This window comes from Sceloporus occidentalis, unplaced genomic scaffold (genome assembly GCF_023333645.1).
Source record: "Sceloporus occidentalis isolate IW3139 unplaced genomic scaffold, rSceOcc1.0.p SCAF_4, whole genome shotgun sequence".
Lineage (NCBI taxonomy): Eukaryota > Metazoa > Chordata > Lepidosauria > Squamata > Phrynosomatidae > Sceloporus > Sceloporus occidentalis.
In genome coordinates this window covers 7,815,473-7,833,785 of record NW_028316984.1, presented here as the reverse complement: position 1 = coordinate 7,833,785, position 18,313 = coordinate 7,815,473, and the positions used below count along the sequence as shown (strand labels likewise).

Here is an 18,313-nt window from a genome sequence, read left to right as displayed (position 1 = left end):
CCATCCTAAGCTCTTGCAGAGTTCATACTTTCTTTAAGAGTTCATTCTTGGACATGAAAATCAGTTATTTATATCCAAACAAAAACCAATAAAACCAACCAAATACAAGCATCCTGCCAGACTAAATATATTTAGATTTTTCTTGCAGAGTAACTCATTCTTGTGCTTTGTAGAATAACCAAGCTTGAGTAATTTTATAGCTTGAGATTTTGTACTAAAATTTCTACTAAGACCAAAGACTGATTCAAAGTAAAAAAAAAATTATATACTTACTCATCTAATTCTTCTTCATCTGTTTTTGCTGTGTCAGCATAGAGGTATTTGCTCATGTCCACGGGCTGAATATTCTTTCTTTTTGCTGGCAGAGGAGGAAAGTCTTTCATGGGTTCTACCATCTCAGGTTCAGGATCTGGCTCATCAAAAGGGTTTACATACTCAACAGCTTCTTCCTCTTTAAAGGGGTTGTATTCATCATCATCATCATCATCGTCGTCATAGAAGGGTTCTTCTAGTTTTGAAGATGAAGTCTTCTTTATAACTGGTTCTACAGAAAGCAACATAAAAGGTTTGCATTTTAATTCATACGTCATTTGCATTATAGCACAAAGACCAATACTAGTAAACAAATTTAGTACAATGCCAAATGTTTATCATCAATAAAAATTATTAGCACAATAAGGTCAGCATCAAAAGGTGTCCTAGGCTAATATAACTTTATAAATAGTTAGGTTAGCTGAACTAATGTCAAGACCTAAGTAACTAGTGCAAGTGCAGAGAAACCTACTCAGAATTTTTTCCAGCACAAGAAGAACAATTTCACAGAATCAACTATACAGGACTATGCATTAGTGACAGTTATACAGATTCAACATGGATGAAACCCAAGGACCACAATAAGAAGCAATCAATTTAAATGGCAAGCAGATAGAGATCAGTTTTCCTTCTTTTCAATTCCTAACTTTGTGCAAAGAAAAACAGGTAGACTACAGTTTCATATTGACCTTTTAATTGCAGTGCATAAGTATTCAAAGCCAGCATCATGGGATAGTACTGGTCACTATACAGAATCAGTTACACACAGAAAGAAGAATAGTATCACCATCATTTAAAGGTGTCCATAATTTTTCTGCTATATTGTTAAAAAGTGAAATGACTAATGTTTGAAAGTAAAAGCTGAATACTAAGCAACCAACCAAAATGCAGCCATATACATACAGTACATGCTTGACAACTACAGTGGGCCCTCCTTATCCACAGATTTTTTTTGAGCACGGATTCAAACATCCACAGTTTGAAAATATTTCAAACTGCAGAAGTTTTGCGGCACCTTAAAAATCAATACTTTATATAGCTTTTATAGGTTATAGCCCACCTATAGTATGCAAAGCCTATGCTATAATACAATTTGCTAATCTTTAATATGTTACAATACTCTTTGGCTGCACCCACACTGCAGAAATAATCCACAATGACACCACTTTAACTGTCATGGCTCAATGGTATGAATTCTGGGAAGCGATGTTTTATAGAATCATAGAGTTGGAAGAGACCACAAGGGCCATCCGGTCCAATCCCCTGCCATGCAGGAATTCACAATCAAAACGCCCCCAACAGACTGCCATCTCAGTCTCTGTTTAAAAATCTCCAAAGGAGCAGACTCCACCACACTCTGAGGGAGTGTGTTCCACTGTCGAACAGCCCTTATTGTCAGGAAGTTCCTCCTAATGTTGAGGTGGAATCTCTTTTCCTGTAACTTGATCCATTGTTCTGGGTCCTGTTCTCTGGAGCAGCAGAAAACAAGCTTGCTTCAGCCTCAATGTAACATCCTTTCAAATATTTAAGCAGGGCTATCATATGACCTCTTAACGTTCTCTTCTCCAGGTCAAACTTCTCCCTAAGTCTCTCCTCATAGGGTATGTTTCCAGACCCTTCACCATTGTTGTGGCACCAGAGCTCTCTGACAGTGAAAGCTAAGTACATCACAAAACTGCAATTCCCAGAATTACACAGCATTCAGCAATGGTAGATAAAATGGTGTCAACCTGGATTATTTATGTAATGTGTATAAAGCCTTTGTTGTTGAAAAGAATTTGTATATTTGTGAGTCACAGTATCCATGATGTGTGATGATTTTAATGTTCATGCTGGTTCTGGTCCTAATGAAAGGGAGAATGCCTTTGGTTTCGGCTGCAATCAGGTTGTTGCTGTGTGCCATCAATTCATTTCTGACTTATGGAGGCCCGCAGGTGAACTTGTCACAGAGTTTTATGGGGCTGGGAGTGTGTGGCTCACAGTCACCCAGTGGGTTTCCATGCCAAGCAGTGAATTAAACCTTTATCTCCAGAGTTGTAATTTAATGCTTGAACCACTACACTATGCTGGTTCTCAAAGTTTTTATACTTGACCATTTTTCTTTGGATATATTGAACTAAGAAGGCAGAAGGTTATTTATGTTACTGTCCTGACTTCAACTGATGGGTCTTCATGGCAGTCCCCCCCCCCCCCCCCCCAAATAATTCTAATATATACTTAACATTCCTTAGTAGTAAAGCAGATAGTGTTACTGATTACATCTTCTGTTCTTTAAAGTTATTGTCCTGTAAGTTGAGCTATAACATTTTATATTGACTGGATACTGGATTTGGCCACAACGGGAAAATCCTAACCAAGATACAAGTAAGGATTGTGACTTAACTCTTTGAGGTTTCTACTGCCAATAAAGTTGAAAACCATCCTGTTCAGAGAAGCCTTCCCAGGCATTGCATAATTGTCGCTTACTATTTGATATTCTTTTGGTGCCTGTTTATCGAACCATTTCCTGTATTGCTATGTACTGTATATGTATTATCCTACTTGAGAGTATGTATTTTCCCTGGAAGAAGATTAACCATCCATTATGAAGCCAAGCCCTCCCTCCAGTCCATCTGCCTTGGTCCAGGCCTCAGAGGCAGAGAGTAACTGCTGGACCTCATCCCCTTTCCCTCCACCACTCTCTTCTCCTTTTGTGTCATGTCTTTTTAGATTGTAAGCCCGAGGGCAGGGAACTGTCTAATTAAAAAGATTGTATGTACAGCGCTGTGTAAATTTACAGCGCTTCATAAATAAAGGTTAATAATAATAATAATAAGGGAAAATATTTTCTTTCATGATAATTGGCTGAATTTTAACTACATAGCACATAAAGGTTTTTTCCCCCCAGATGTCACATTATGGAGACTTCTTGAGAAATTCAATGGTCTTGGCCCAAATAAGAGGCATGGGGCTTCACAAGAGACAGAAACACTCTTGATTCCAAGAGAAGTTACTTTACTGCTGATAATTGAATTTCAATTTTACTGTCCTTTGTCTAAAATATGGCCAAGAAGGGAGTGGCCTCTGCTATACTGAGATTCTCCTAAACCATAAGAACAACAGCAGAGACAATATCAATACAAAATATAGGCCTGTGACTCCACGCTGTCACTTTTTCTTCCTCCATCTTCTGATGAAGAAACCAGAAGAACTTTGACATCTTGAATTATGTGTTCTATGCATTTTAACTGGTATCCACTTTGTGGATTCTGGTTTACTAGATTGGCCAGAAAGTGATCATTTATCTATTCTTTTGTATATCTGTATATTAGTTCCTCAGCCGTTGCTTCACCTATTGATTTGGCTAAGGGAAAGGAACAATACCTTGCGGAAAATTTTTAAAGTTGTCTCCTTCTATTTAAAACGAGCCCAGAATCATCTGAACAGCTCTTAATTTTTGGACACATGCCAAAACGTTGTCAAAGAATATTAAATTACAGTAGATTATTACTATTTATGCAATCCTAAGGCCATTTTTAACTAGAATGGTCCATCAGCCTAGAATAGCCTCTGGCAAAATGGAATGGTATTATAGTTAATGTAGGCAGGCAAGAAGGTTTCGACTCAGAGGCAGAAGGAGTGAAGACAGAGGGAGGAAATATTGTACACAGAGGATTAATGGTACACTCAGAAGCAGGAGGAGTGAAGATCAGAGATAGGAGCATTGGCAACCTAATATATGCAGATGACATAATACTACTGGAAGAAACAAAGAGTTGAAAGAATTACTGAAGAAGGTCAAGGAGGAAAGTGCCATGGTTGGATTAATACTGAAGATTAGAAAACAAAAGTAATGACCATGGAAAGTCTACATCAGGGGTAGGCAACCTTTTTGAGCCGGGGGCCTGGTTGCTGTCCCTCAGACAACTGGGGGGCCGAAGCCAAAAAAGAAATAATTAAATATTTTTTAAAAAAAATTTAAATAAATAAATAAACCGGGACAAATGTAGGACAACATTTTCAAATGGTGGACACTTTTTTTAAAAAAAAGGAGGACACGCAAAAAAAATTGCTGATTTTTTAAAAAAAATCTTAATATAAATGCATGTTTCTGAGGCGTCTATAGCAAATTGCCCCCCTTGCCCCTGCGCGTGAGAGGCCAAAGGCCCCGGCAGCAATCAGCGGCAGGTCCGGGCTGGGGCCGGTCCCAAGGCCTTGCTGGGCCGCATCCGGCCCGCGGGCCGCAGGTTGCCTACCCCTGGTCTACATCAATTCACCCTAGATGAGACCATTGAAACAATTAAAGAGTTCCCATATTTTGGTCCAAATACTGATCAGAATGGAGACTACAATCAGGAAATCAGAATATGACTAGGATTGGGAAGGGCAGCTATTAAGTTTACCACACAGGCTCCTGGCACAGAACAAGAACGGTCCAAAAGGAGCCGGGAAGGAAACGGAACAAGTGGGGGACAAAATTTTACTGCACATAGGAAGTCCCTCACTCGTTCCATTTCCTTCCCTTCCATTCCGAATCCATCCCAGAGGAGGCAATTTTTGAGAACTTTTCTAAGCAGTTCTCAAAAATCGTGTCCTCTGAGACGGATTGGGAACAGAAGGGAAAGGAACGGAATGGAATGGGGACTTCTGTGTGCAGCAAAATGTGTCTCCCACTCATTCCCCACTCGTTCCCAGCCCCTTTTGGACCGTTCTTGTTATGTGCCTGGAACTCCTGTGTGATAAACTTATATGAAAGAAAAGGACAGGATCTTGAAGTGAAAAGGCATAACTCTGAACATTAAAATGAGAATAGCCCTAGCTGTTTTATTCCTCAACATAATGTACAAATGTGAGAGTTGAGCAGTGAAAAAAGCAGACAAAACTCATTTGGGATGTGGTAGAAAATTGCCATCCTTGATTATGCCACCTTAGTAGTGGACTAAGCTCCTGATGAGGATATGATTCCATCAGAGGTCTTCAAGAAAAATAAACTAGTCCACCATATAAAATACTTATGACCAAACAGTAAATAATTACACAGCTATATGTTATACTGTGATAGTAACACAACTCTATAAACATAACTATAGTACATCTAGTGAACAGGTCAGTGATGCTACTGCCAATAAAAGAAATGCAAACACACAAAAATACACAATCCCACAATCACCTTATTCATCTACACATCTTAATTCAACCATATTTCAAACATTAAAACATGACAGGGTTAACCAATCTTGACAATCATCAAGGTAAAGATTAGCAAGGATAGAAGACTAATGGAGGAAATTCGTACAATAAAAGGAGTCCCATAAGGTTCCCTGTTAGCATGTTTAATTTTAATTTTAATAATATTGTAACTATGTAAAATTGCCTGTATAATTTTCCACTTTTAGTAGGAAAAAGTAAAAGGGCAATCCTAATATGCCTAAATATCTGCAGGCATATTTTGATGAAATAAATTCAGCTACAAAAGATCAAATTAACAAATTAACATACACAGAAGTCAACTCATGCTATTTTGAAATGTTTCTACTCTGGGGTGGCAGATTGGTAATTCCTGTATTGAAGGAGCTTCTAGGTAAAGTAATTCCCCAAATACAATATGCATTGAGAAATGAAAGATTAGGAATAACAATGTCAATGACCTGGAGGTTTGTCAAAACAGGTTTCTGGGGTACTTATTGGCAGTAGCTCTGAGGACCCAGTTGTGTTCAGAGTAAAATGTGATATCTGCAAAAGCTAGGACTCAGAAGGCAGCCCTTTTGTACTATAAGAGGATCTTGGATATGTCAGAGGATGGCCTCCTTAACCTGTATTTGTGTAACAATAAAAGAAAGGTAGCTGGGATAAGTTATGGCAAGATTTATTAACATGTAAAACCTTTTCAACAGACATTTGATTTTTATTATACCTGAGTTAAAAGCAAACTGCGGAATTAGATTTACAAATTGGATAATAATCAAGTTGTGTTGTTGTGTGCCTTCAAGTCGTTTCCGACTTTTGGCAACTCTAAAGAGAACCCATTATAGAATTTTCTAGGGCTGAATGTGTGTGACTCTCATGTAAGAGTTCAATATTTTACAAACACTTACCTTTGCCCCTATGAGAAATACATTTACTGAATTATGTTTCCAAACTATGCCAACATCATCATTTGGATGGCAGATATAGAAAGATTCCAAGAAAACTTAAAGCTCTGCATCTGCGGTATGGGAGACTTACAGGATATTTCACACTATTTATTGCCAGTTATATCAAAATCCCAAGGAGAGATTCTTGAGACAGATTTTGTTTCCTTTACAGGGTAAGAGCTCTTGTGTGAAAATATATTGGTTATTGTCAGGCTGTGACCCATTTGTCATATAGGCTGCATCCACACTGCAGAAATAAGGCAGTTTGATACCACTTTAACAGCCATGGCTCAGTGCTGTGGAGTTCTGGGAAGTGTAGTTGGTTGGGGCACCAGAGTGGAATTCTGGGAAACTATACTTCCTAGAATTTCATAGCACTGAGCCATGGCTGTTAGTGGTGTAAAATTGCATTATTTCTGCAGTGCAGATGTACAGAACAACCTTATTTGTTAAGGCTGATTAAAGTATTTGTGCTCTCTTGATGAAAGTTATTTCTTTATGCTATACGGGGACTTGTTAATTTTACTTTTTATATGTATATACTTTATGTATGACAAGTGTACATACCTTCTTTTATCACATATATAATAACTTTTAGTCAAATACAATAAATGAATATGCCTATGCTTAAAAGAATTTGCAGATATTCTGTTTCAAGAACCTTCCTGGGCTCTGGAAAACCTGACCCACATTCAGTATCCTTTATCTGTCTGTCTATGTCTATGTATCTCTCATCCATCTGTAGCTAGAATTCTAGATACAAAGTATGGTGCTCCCAGACAAAGATTCCATTGTCCTGTTTATATATATATGACAAAATGGAGCTTATAATTGATATGGAATGTAGTCTACGCAATCAATCATCAAACAAATAAGCTATGCATAGATGCTGGAAATAGTTACATTTACTATTTCAGAAAGTGTGTTTAAGAGTGTGGCAAGACCACAGGATTAAATGTTAGAATCTGAAAGGTGAAATGAGGACATAAAAGTGATGATTTAAAAAATAATAATTGAGTATGAAGTAGGAAACGTGTGTTCATAAAGAAAGATATTTGTGTACTTAGCAAATAAATCACTTACAATAACAGTACTTATATTGTCCTTTGAACATTCAAAGGCCTTTACAAACATTATCTAATTAATCTAAATCCTTCTGTCAAATATAGTTACAGCAGAAATTTGGGATGGATTACTAATGCAGAGCAAAGCTAAAAAGGAAACACCACTGTGGCTTGAACTACTAGTAGTTAAGTCTCTCTTTAACAGATTACAGATTAACAAATGTTTAGTTTGAGAAAATGGTTATTTATATAAAAAACCAACTGCAAGACTGCAGTTTCATACAATGACAATAGAATTCTTCTGCTTCTTCCCCAGCTAGGTTAACTATGTTTTCGCAGGTCATAGTCCACACAAAACATCACTACCCATATTCAATACTAATGATAGACTGCTGCATATGTTAAGCACAGATGGGTAAATGAATTCCATGTAATCACACATGCTAAAGAGTTAGTGTTTGTATGCATGAATTTCAGAGTTCAACAGCAGAGAAAATAACACAAATTTAATGTAATTAATATGTGTTCAAATCTGCTGACAGATCTAGAAAGAAAGTTAAAGAAAAGTGTACGACCTGAACATGTTAAAGATGCTTTTCAACAATGAACCACCAGTATGAGAGTCCCCAAAATAGGGATAATAGGTGAATGTGCTGGTCTATGACCGCAATGAAGATTCTGTTCTGTTTTAGGTGGGGACTTAAAGGCCTTACATATTATTAAGCCTAATAGACCATGACCCAGAAGAATTCTGGATTGAAACCAGTGACATTGTCAGAGAGGAAAGCAAAAACAAAACAAAACAAAAACCCACCACTATCTGTAGCCAAAATGAAAGAGAATCTCAATGGATGACAGATGAAACTCTTCAAGTAGATAAGGACTGACAAGAAGCAAGAGTTAAAGGTATCAGAAATAAAGAGTCAGAATCCTGAATGCAACTATTCAATTACTTGTACACAGGGACAAGGAGAACTATTATAATAATTCATGCAGAGAAATTAGGAAGTGACAATAAACCACAATATCTGAGAAATCAAAGGGAGATTTAAATCAAGGTTAGAGATTCATACAAACAGAAGCAAATCTTGTATTAACTAAAATATGCCAACAAATAAGGAAAACTAAGTGATGACCAACAGACTGAAAATGATCAAGATATATCCCAATACACAATAAAGAAGATACAAAATAATGAAGCCATTATAGGACTGTATCATCATCACCGTATCATGATTAAAATGAAAAATAAAGAAAAGTGGTATATTAAAACAGAATTGAATTGTTACAATATTAAAATAGATTGCTTATATACCAAACTATTTTTTATTTTATTTTAAGGCAAAGCAAAACAGTGCAACAAAGAGGACTTAGAACTCCTCCACACACACACTCCCCAATCTTTCTCCTGGAGATGCATAGGGGCGGGTTGCAAGGAGGCCTTTCCCTCTGCACACGCTCAGAGGCACACTTTCCCCAGCTACATTGTGCCTTCACTCGTCCCAGAACACTTAAGGCGGAGAGCCTTTTTTTTTCCTCAGAGGAAGACTGGGATTTTTGGTCTTTTTGTTGTAAAGGGCCCTAGTGAAGGACAGGCACCAGTGAGAAAAACTGCCTCTAAAAAACTACAAAATCCCAGGATGCCGTAGCATTGGGTCAGGGCAGTTAAAGTGGTGTTAAATGGCATTAACTCTGTAGCATGTAGCAAAGTAGTGGTTCTCCAACTTTGATTCTCCAGATGTTTGGGGCTTCAGCTCCTGGGCATCTGCCATACTGCCTGGAGTTTGGAAGTTACTGGAGGGCAAGGACTGGAGAAAATAGCATTCTTGAAGTACTACCTATCCATTTGAAAGTATTCAAGGGTCTCTGCTGCCACACTGCAGAATTAATGCAATTTTTTAAAATAATTAAGTATTTTTGTTTTATAACAGCAATACAAAACAATTACCGTAATACATAAGTAACAAAAAGCCTTGGAGGACTATATGTAAACTTGCATAACAGCTATCTTTTGCGGGGTAATAGCAGTAACAAAGTCCTAAAGACATCACTCAGATTCGCTAATTGATGAAGTTGGGATCCAAGTATCTTTCCAAAGAATAGTTTGATGAGTAGGGGTCCGATAGCAAATGAGTTGATGTTGATGTAATCCTCAAAAAAGGTATGTGGTTTCTTTTGTCCATTAAAATTTATTGCTTATTAAAAGAATAAAAATAGAGTTTAAAAGTTAAAATTGTTTGAAACACTTAAAATGATACAGCACCACAAACTAGTCCTTTAAAAACATTCTGTTTTAAAAGCCTGCCTGCATAAGAAGGATTTAACATGCTGGCGGAAAGACAACAAGGAAGGGGCCATTCTCATTCCCCTGACAATGGAGTTCCAGAATCTAGTGGCAACTGAGAAGGCCCTCTCACGTCCCCACCAACTGTGTTTGTGATGGTGGTGGAACTGAGAGAAGAGCCTCTCCAGAGGATCTCAGGTTCCAGGCCAGCTCATACAAGAAGATACAGTCTGCCAAATAGCCTGGGTCTAAGACATAGGGCTTTATAGGTCATAACCAACACTTTGAATTGTGCCCAGAAACAAACTGACAGCCTGTGGAGCTGTTTCAACAGGGGCATGGTGTGGTCTCTGTAACTTACCCCTGTTAACAATATGGCTGCAGCTCTTTGGACCAGCTTCAGTTTCCAAACACTTTTCAAAGGCAGCCCCAAGTAGAGTGTATTACAGCAGTCCAAATGGGATGTAACCAAGGCATGTACCACTGAGGCTAGATGCGGCATTTCAAGGAATGGGCACAGTTGCTGCAAAAGCTTTAAATGTGCAAGAGCACTCCTGTCACTTCAGAGCCCTGGGCCTCCAGATTCAGAGCAGAGTCCAAGAGTACCCCCAAACTGTGAACCTGCGTCTTCAGGGGGAGTGTAATCCCATCTAACACAGGCTGGATCCCTATTCCCTGATCTGCCTTCTGAATTACCAGGAGCACCTCTGTCTTGTCTGGATTAAGTTTCAACTTGTTTGCCCTCATCCAGTCCATTACTGATGACAGACATTGGTTTAGGATCAGGAAGCCTCCTTGGATTGGAGTGGAAATGAATAATAAAGTTTGATGTCATCTATATATTGATGGCATTGCACCCCAAAACTCCAGACGACTCCCCTAGCAGTTTCATGTATATGTTAAATAGCACAGGGGACAACACAGAACCCTGAGGGACTCCATAGGCCAATGGCCAGGGGGTCAAGAAGGAGTACCCTAGCACCACCGTATGGATTCGCTCCTCCAGGAAAGAACAGAGCTACTGTAAAACAGTACCTCCAAGTCCCATCCCAGACAGGCGGCCCAGAAGGATACCATGGTTACTGGTATCAAAAGAATTAACAGCAGAATTAAGAATGACACACTCCCCCTATCCAGTTCCTCGTATAGGTCATCCACCAAGGCGACTAAGGCTGTGTCTGTTCCATATCCAGGCCTGAAACCAGACTGAAATGGATCTATATAATCTGTTTCATTCAGAATATGAAGTGGAAACTGTATGCAGAACACTTGAGAGAAATGAATCACCAAGACAAGATGGCATACCAATAGAGCTGCTTCAATCTACAGAGACAGAATCTACACTTTTGTTGTAGTTCTAACTAAAATCTATCAACAAATATAGGAGTCAGAAAATTGGCCAACAGATTGGAAACATTCAATGTACATTCCAATCCCCCAAAAAGGGGATACCAAGGATTACAGCAACCACAGGGTCATTGCATTAATTTTCTATGCCAGCAAAATGGTGCTCAAAGTTTCCAACAAAGATTTTTACCATATATGTAAAGAGAAATGCCAGATTGGGTTCAGGAAAGGCAAAGGCAAACATACTGCAAACATATTTTGGATAATATGTAGTGGTCCACAAATTGTGACCTTTCAGAGATTTTGGACTTCAGCTCCCAGAAGCCTCAGCCATGTTGGCTAATAATCTGGGATTCTGGGAGCTGAAATCCAAAATCTCTTAAGGAGCACAGTTTGGGGACCACTGGATAATAGAGTGCACCAAATAATTTCAGAAGAAAATCACTCTGTGCTTTATAGATTATAGCAAAGCCTTTGATTGTGTAAATCATGAAAAACTGTGAATCACTCTTAAAGAAATCACATCACCCAGTGGTCCTGATGTATAAGCTGTCCTCAGGACAAGCTGCTACGATCAGAACAGAATCTGGAAAAAAGGAATGGGTTCAGGCAAGGCTGCATTTCATCACCCTAGCTATTTAACTTGTCTGCCAACAAGTAAAGCAGGATTAGACTTGGAGGAAGGAGGCTTGAAAATTGGAGGAAGGGTCATCAACAATTTATCAGATGATATCATACTACTAGCAGATAATAACCAAGATTTGGAATGATTACTGATAAAAATTAAGGAAGAAAGTGGAAAGCAGGTTTACAGCTGAACCAATAATTATCACGTGATGATTTACATAATTTAAAGCAGGCCATGAAAACAATGAAATAGTTCAAAATTCCCCATACTTTGGCTCAGCCATTAATCAGAATGGAGAATGCAGTCAAGAAGACTAGGCCTTGGAACAGCAGCTATGAAGAAACTAGACAGATCCTGAACTGTAAGAATAGATAACTGAATTGAATAGGATCATCCATGCCATTGTATTTCCCATTTCTATGTATGGTTGTGAAAGCTGGACAGTGAATAAAGTCCATAGGAAGAAAAACAACTCATCTGAATTGTGGTGCTGAAAAAGTGTTCTACGAATACTGTGGACTGCTAGAAAGACAAATAAATGGATCCTAGAACAAATCAATGCTGAAATCTCCCTCGAAATGAGATGACAAAACTGAGACTGTTGTACTTTGGACATATCATCTGATGACATGATTCTCTGGAAATGACAATAGTGCTTGTTAAGGTAAAAGACAGCAGATAAAAGAGGAAAACTGAATTACAGTGGGAGCCAGTGCAACATGTATTTTGTGCATTTGATTGGCCCAATAAAGGTATCATTGTTGTGAATTTTGGATGCAGTTTTAGATGCATCTTCCATGACTTTAGGTTTGTTCTGCAGTCCTTGGTGAAGAAGTCTGTCAAGCATTCTAAATGTCCAGGTAAACCAGACTACTAATTCACTCTTATCAACATACTTATTGGGGATCTCTAAGCTTGTCGCTAAAATGTTAGTGTGGCTGAACTTACCTGTGCAGAATACATGTTAATTCTTCTTCAGCAAAACACAAATCTCTACACTGCCATGAATTATACTTCTAAGAAATTTACACGGAAGAGATGTTAACCTGAATGTGTAATTTCCTGCATTCCTTTAAAAAATATTTGTGTTACACTGGCTCCTTTCCACTTCTCTCGATAATTAGTCACAAATTATACATGTTTGTTAAAAATATGCAATTTCTCATTAAAGTTATTAAGAATGCTCAAATGAATTATTAATTTTTAGTTAATCGGTCCAAAAACATAATACAGCAAGGCTCCAAATGTTGCCTCAGTATTCTGGACTCTCTTCTTAAAAAGTCATTTCTAGCATGAATGTCTATCAAACGTTTTCTGCAGTGGGACAAGTAATTTGTTCACCTTGTCTGACATAAAAACAAAAGCCAACAGATGAGCATGCTAGCCGTTGGGCTTAGCACATCCTTCCACCTGCTATCAGAGGGCCTCATAAACAAATGCAGGAAGCAGACATGCACAGGCTTGTCCCATTTCAGGCATCCCAGCATGGGACACTAAGGCTACTTTCTGCAATATGAAGCAAAGGCCAGAATGATATGAAGCAAATGGGAAGAGATAAGCTGATGTACAAAGAGGTCAGGAGGAGCAACTGAGGAAGAACCATCCAGGGTGCCTGCTCCCTGCTCCCATTGCCTCCTCCTTTTTCTGTGCCCTTATTGTGTCTGAGATGATAAAGTGCAGTTTTAAAAGGGAGGAGGGCAAGAAGAAGAATTGTGGGCCTGGAACTAATTCCCATTTTGGTAAATTATGGCCTAGCAAGTTCCGATTATTACATCTGAAAGAGATGAGCAGAAAAGGAAAGCCCAAAAAACTTTTGAGAAAAACAGCCAACGAAAGGTATTCAATGCCACAATATTCAATGCCACCCTAAGATAAGGAACAACAAAATATGCAAAACAAGTTCTATACCTTCCATATCAGGGTCTTCAAAAGGGTTTAGATCCATTCTGTCAGAATCTACAAATGGATTTGAACAGGAATTTGCTAAATCTTCATCCTCTTCATCCAGGAAATTAAGCTTGTTGATAAGTTCTGAGAAATCAAGGACACTACTTTTCAGTACAAAAACAGTTGGAACAGAACATGGAATGATCAATTTTAAAATTTAAAGAAATATTTTATTAACTGAAATATTAAAGTATCTCTGCAAAAAGTGAACCATCAGATCATATTTTATACTGAACTGTTAAGCTGATGTACATTGTAACACACTAATATTTCTAGCTCAGCAATATGAGCAGAATCAGGCACAGTTTCATTAAATAATACTTTATTAGCAGTTCTCCTCTACAATGGAATCTTCCCATCTGTGGGAGTTCAGTTCTGTCCCCAACCCTCCGCTGGCAGATGGGGCTGAAATGCAGATAAGTTGTGCATGTTATTCAATGCGTGCCAATGTGCGTGTGTCTGTGTCGGCATGCATTCACCACCACTGAATAATGTGGGGCATGACAATCTGCGTACAGTCAAATCCACAGATTGCGAGCATAATGATATGGAGGCCCACAATATAAAGAAACAATGACTTTCTGAAAACATCTCTGAAAACCTTTTTAAAAAACAACCAAAACTTTAAAAGGTTGGAAGTTGTATTATAGCGAAACATCAACATGCAACATACACGAATCCTCCAGGGCATCATAATGATGTTTTAAAATATCCTAGCAGCAAGTATTATATAAAAATCCGTAGTCTCTTAATGCTATTTTTTTCCATTAGTGTGTCTAGGCATGATAGGAAACCTATCAAATCCTCCCCACTCCCACGTTGTTAGACTACAACTCCCACTGTCTCTGAGCACTTGTCATACTAGTTGGGGCCACTGGGAGCTGGAATGGAATAATATTTGGAAGGTCACACTTTGCTTTACCCTGGAAGATGAAGATACATATATCATGAGGCCATCTGTTAGTTGAACTTAGAAGACTGCAATGGATGTCAAGCATAAAGATACAACTGACATTTGAACACAAACAGAAATCAAGAAGATGACAGCTCACAGTAAACTACAGACAATAAGAAACAGAAATGAAGGAGGAAAGCTCATAAACCTTCAGAGGAACTGGCTGATTTAGCTGAAAGCATATTTGCGTGCTTTATGCAGTCGTCTTGATCTTCATCTAAGCTGCTCAGAGCATTCAACTGGTTTACAAATTCTGTAAACAGAAGCCAGTCAACACAATTGTGAGGGAAGGTCATGAAAGGGGAAAGAAGTACAAAGCATGCTGTTATTAGAACAAGAGAAAATGGAAAGAAAGGAAGAAAGAAAGAACATGTGTTAATTTAGGAATACATTCTAGACTTAAAGAATCATCACAATTATACTTAATATATCTTACCTCCTATACAATGACTTTCCTGAATATTTTATGGTAAATAATTTTGTTTATTTGTATACATTCTTGACAAAAGTCTATTCAACTCATAACAATTCAAAGTTGATATTTTAATTAAGACGGCAGATGCAAAGCTATTCAATAATGTTATCTGATAAAACTTTTATCAGTGTGAAATTACTGGCATGGGGAAAGGAACATGTATCTGAATGATGCATCAATACTTTTAAAACACTTTAAAGGAGTGGTTATGATCTAGGCTTTGGTTCAGGCAAAAATAAGTTATATTGTCCTTGATCTTCACACAGATAATGTTCTTCTTAAAAAGTGGCAGAAGACAGTTACAGATGGCAAAATGCTAACAGGGGACAGAGAAAAGGCAGAATTACTCAACACTTTCTTTGCCTCAGTCTTATCAGAAAAGGAAAAGAGTGCTCAACACGAGGATAATGAAGCAGAGGACAGAATAGGGGAATTTCAACACAGAATAAGTAAAGAGATAGTACAGGAATATCTGGTTAATCTAAATGAATATAAATCTCCAGGACCAGATAAACTACTTCCAAGGGTATTAAAAGAACTGGCAAAAGTAATATCGGAGCCATTGGCAATAATCTTTCAGAACTCCTGGAGAACAGGAGAAGTCCCAGCAGACTGGAGGAGGGCAAATGTTGTCCCCATCTTCAAAAAGGGAAGAAAAGAGGATCCCAACAATTATCATCCAGTTAGTCTGACATCAATACCAGGAAAGATTCTAGAGCAGATCATTAAAAAGAGTCTGTGAACATCTAGAAAGCAATGCCATAATCACAAAAAGTCAACACGGGTTTCAGAGAAAGAAGTCATGCCAGACAAATCTAATCTCTTTCTTTGATAAAATTACCAGCTTGGAAGATGAAGGGAATGCTGTGGATATAGAATATCTTGAGTTCAGTAAGGCCTTTGACAAGGTTCCCCATGACATTCTTGCAAACAAGTTAGTGAAATGTGGGCTAGACAACATAACTGTTACATGGATTTGTAATTGGTTGACTGGCCAAACCCAAAGGGTGCTCAACAATGGCTCTTTTTCATCCTGGAAAGAAGTGACCAGTGGGGTCCCACAGGGGTCCGTCCTGGGCCCAGGGCTATTCAATATCTTTATCAATGACCTGGATGACAGAATTGGGAGCATACTTATCAAATTTGCAAATGACACCAAATTAGGAGGAGTAGCTATACCCCAGAGGACTCTGAGATTATATTTGCCATTTCTTTGAATACCCTTGGATGTAGTTCATCTGGTCCAGGAGACTTAAATTCATTTAGATTAACCTGCACTTCCTCTTTACTTATTCTGTGCTGCATTTCTCCTATTTCTCTGCTCCATTTTCCTCAGGTTGAGCAACCTTTTCCTTTTGTGAGAAGACTGAGGCAAAAAAGATGTTGAGTAATTCTGCCTTTTCCCTGTCTCCTGTTAGCATTTCTCCATCCTCTGTGCAGCAGCCCTACCATTTCCTTCTTCTTCCCTTTGCTACGATTATACCCCCCAAAACCTTTTTTATTGTTCCTAACCTCTCTAGCAAGCCTGAGTTCATTCTACACATTTGCTTTTCTGACTTTCCCCCTACACAGGCTAGCTATTTGTTTAAATTCCTCTTTAGTCATTTACCCTTATACATGTTCCATTTAAAACTTAGCTCAGCTGCAAGTTCTTTCATCATTAATCCTGGTTTTTGGAGACACCTCCCATTTTTCCTCCTATTTGGAACAGTTTGAAATTGTGCCTTCAGTATCTCACTTTTGAGAAACTCCCATCCGACCTGAACTGCCTTCTCTTTTAGTATTCCTGACCACAAGCTCTCTCCCAGTATTTCCCTGAGTTTACTGAAATCAGCTTTCCTTAAGTCTAGAATGCATATCTGACTATATTTGGCTTCTCCTTTCCACTGTATAACAAACTCCAGGAGGACATGATCACTCCCACCACTTGCACCCCCTAACCAGGTGAACCCTGTTGGTTAGGATTAGATCTAAAATAGCTGATCCTCTTGTTGCCTCTTCCACCTTTTGGACAATGAAAGTGAGGAACTTTCTAGACCTTAAAGGTTTGGCTGAATTTGACTTCCAGCTAATATCAGGATAGTTGAAGTCACCCATCATTACTACATCTCTCTTTTCTGAGTGAGTGGTCATCTGTTCTAGAAAGGCATCATCGAGTTCCTCAGTCTGACTTAGGGGATAAATGATATATTGAAATAGGTATCCTGGTGCTGAGCAATAACTATTTTAAGTTAAAACATTACTTCAAATATGTTCACTACCTGTGGTCCATTGTGTAACAGCCAAGGAACTATAGAGGTAATGAGAAGGGCTGACCAATACAATTTAAATCCTATAGGTTTTCTCAAAATGTTTTTGGAAGTGAATTCCACCTCCACTTTCCAAAAGGTAATGTGCCTGTACTAGATATGTGTTGTTCTGCAGCCATCTGGAACCCATTTGACAGAAGGACAGGTTGCTTACCTGTAACAGCATTTCTTTGAGTGGTCATCTGCGAATTCACATGAATGGGTTAATCTGCGCCTGTGCAGTAAAGTTTGGAAACTTCTAGAATCTCTGGGCAAACTTTAGATTGCAATGTTTTGGTGGTAGCTCTGCCCACCCTATATAAAGCCTGTATTGGTCCCGCTCTTTCTCAGTACCGAATAAGCCGTGCAAAAGTGATAGCAGAAGTTAGTCAATGAGCAGGACACTGAGGGGAGGATGGGTGGGATTTGTGTGAATTCGCAGATGACCACTCAAAGTAATACTGTTACAGGTAAGCAACCTGTCCTTCTTATTCGTGGTCTCTGTGAATCACACAAATGGGTTAGACTGACAGGCTTTGGTCAGTGGAAGAGGGAGTGTCATGACACCAATTGTAAAGTTCAAACAAGTTACATTTATTGAACAAAAATAAACTTATAAACCAAAGTGCATTTGGATCGTCACATTTATTTTGTGTCATATTTTTGTTTCAAGTAAAAAGGCACATAGGAACCAATGCATTTGTCAACAACAAACCAAACCATTAAGGTAGAATTGTCAATTCAGTCATGCAGTGCAAGTGCAGAAGGAGAAATTGAAACATCAACAACAATCAAGAACAATAGCATAGAAATCATATGCAGCAATATCAATGTAAGTGTATACAGAACCTGAAGTGCAAACACATTTCAATGTAAACCTGACAGTAACACTGCCCTCCC

General features: G+C 38.5%; 1 protein-coding gene across 8 annotated transcripts in view; it reads right to left on the bottom strand.

Moving 5' to 3' along the window:
- Positions 1–18,313, bottom strand: part of LOC149313473 (EH domain-binding protein 1-like) — a 318,359-nt gene that overhangs the window by 199,032 nt on the left and 101,014 nt on the right. For 5 of the 8 annotated variants that reach the window (XM_089519151.1, XM_089519153.1, XM_089519155.1 and 2 more), the window contains 3 exons: positions 14,799–14,903; positions 13,657–13,779; positions 274–544 (listed from right to left, as the gene is read on the bottom strand). In XM_089519151.1, coding sequence (XP_089375277.1) covers positions 274–544; positions 13,657–13,779; positions 14,799–14,903 — 499 coding nt within the window. The remainder of the gene's footprint in view (positions 1–273; positions 545–13,656; positions 13,780–14,798; positions 14,904–18,313) is intronic. The other 3 variants (XM_089519154.1, XM_089519157.1, XM_089519158.1) reach the window with 2 other exon arrangements.